The sequence below is a fragment of the Stegastes partitus genome, unplaced genomic scaffold (genome assembly GCF_000690725.1).
Source record: "Stegastes partitus isolate 25-593 unplaced genomic scaffold, Stegastes_partitus-1.0.2 Scaffold913, whole genome shotgun sequence".
In the NCBI taxonomy this organism is placed as follows: Eukaryota; Metazoa; Chordata; class Actinopteri; family Pomacentridae; genus Stegastes; species Stegastes partitus.
In genome coordinates this window covers 171143-173062 of record NW_007578644.1, presented here as the reverse complement: position 1 = coordinate 173062, position 1920 = coordinate 171143, and the positions used below count along the sequence as shown (strand labels likewise).

The 1920-nt window shown below is 55.1% G+C and overlaps 1 protein-coding gene across 1 annotated transcript in view; it reads left to right on the top strand.

Moving 5' to 3' along the window:
• Positions 1–539: 539 nt before the first annotated feature.
• The window catches only part of zbtb39 (zinc finger and BTB domain containing 39), a 4717-nt gene continuing 3336 nt past the window's right edge, over positions 540–1920 (top strand). Inside the window, exon 1 of the mRNA XM_008293806.1 lies at positions 540–1745. Coding sequence (XP_008292028.1) covers positions 540–1745 — 1206 coding nt within the window. The remainder of the gene's footprint in view (positions 1746–1920) is intronic.

Below are 1920 nucleotides of genomic sequence, written 5' to 3'. Positions count from 1 at the left end.
TGGCAGTTTTTCCCTCCTTGCGTTCTGTATTTTCTGTCTGTATGTTGGCTAAGACAGACGTCCACAGGCTGTGTGTTACTGTCACATCTCCACCTCCTCTTACAGCCCTGGAGCTCTCTCTGGAGCTTATGTTTGTCAAATGGACTCGTGTGAGTTGGTATGGACCGGTAGCTACGGCCATGCACCGTGCTGTTGGTTGTCGTTATAAAACTGCAAATAAAAATTTAGGCATTAAAAAAAAAAAAAATTCTTCTCACTTTGTACAGTTTGCAGACTTCATTTTAGTTCATTGTGAGCAGAATGTCTTTGAGTTTTGGCCCAAACGAGCTTTTTAAGACGTCCTCATGTTATGTGAGCAGTTCTGCAGTTTTCACTCTGTTCTGACGTTTGATAGAAAATCATCAATACATGGATCAGTGCTGAAAACAGTTCTGTAGATTCAAGGTTAAAGCAGTTTGTTATGTCCACATATATAAACGTGTGGTTCCTGTGCTGTCTGTTCCTGCAGTTGGACCAAACCTGGAGCTGCAGCAGCAGGGATGAGGATCCGGCTGCAGGGTCCCGGTCACGCCGCCGGCCTTCTCACTGAGCTCAACCGCTGCCGCCAAACCCGCCTGTACTGTGATGTTTTCCTTCAAGTTGGAAACCGGACCTTCGCGGCCCACCGGGCGGTGTTGGCCTGTGCCGGGACCTACTTCCGTAACCTGTTCACCAGAACGCCGGCCTCGTCCAGCGCCGCCTTCTCTCTGGAGTTCATCTCGCCGGCCAACTTTGAGAAGGTGCTGACATTCGTCTACACGGGGGAGATCCTGACCGATCTCATCGACGTCGGGGTTCTGTACGAGCTGGCCGAGATGCTGGGTGTCGGTGAGCTGGTCAGGGCCTGTCACGCCACCTTCCCCGACCTGCAGGCTTCTGTGACTGCAAAGTGTAAATCCAACAGTCCTGGAGACCTCGGGCTGGACTCCAGCATGGTGAGCGCAGCGTCCAGAGTGGCTGCAGCTTTCATACCTGCGTCGTCCATGTGTTCGTCCGCCACCTCCTGCTCCTCTCTGTCTTCATCGGCCGGTCCGTCTGCTGCTCCGACTCCGGCTGCTCCTCCCTCGCCGGTCTTCCAGCCCAGAGGAGCCAGACTGGGCAGCGAAACCCAAACTGGAGCTCTGACTCTGGACCTGAAGGCAGAAGACGTCCAGTCTCACATCGGCTATGGACAGATGGCAGAGCACCAGCTCCCAGGTCTGTTAACCAGCAGCAGCAGCCTGTCCAGTCAGAGCGAAGGGATGCTGCCTCCTGCCCCGGTGCTCCAGCTGAAGACCGAGCAGGGCCTGGAGGCAGGAGGCAGCTGTGAGGACGCAGACGGCCGGATGGTTTCTGAGAGCGTCAGTGGCGGTAACCCTGCACCGTCCTCCTGCTCCCTCCCAGACTCCTCGGCGCAGCTCGGAGCCGATTCCTGCACCCCGACGTCGTCCTCGGGTGAAGCTCTCGGCGACCTGCAGGTGGCGCCGGTGGAGGATGTTCAGAGGGACGGCAGGCTGATATTCGGGGAGGTGGAGGGAGGAGAGGCCGGGGGAGAGAGGGAGGCGAACGGAGCGATGGAGGCGACGGAGGAGGAGCAGTGGAGGCAGCTGGCGGGAGACATCATCGAGCTGAGTGACGACGAGAACTTCATGGAGGAGGCAGAGGAGGAGGAGGAGGACGAAGACGACCTGGTGTGTGTGGAGAACGGAGGGAATACGAGCAGCCAGGTAACGCAGACTGCTGCTGGAGCTGAAACACAGATAATGAACTGATTTATTAAGTTAACACAGAATGACTCCAGTGAAATCTCCCAAGTTTGATATCAGTGACCTGAATGTTTTATCCTGTAGGTTGGCTGTTAGAAAGCATCATCTATGGTTTTGGAGTTTTAAAACTAATTTC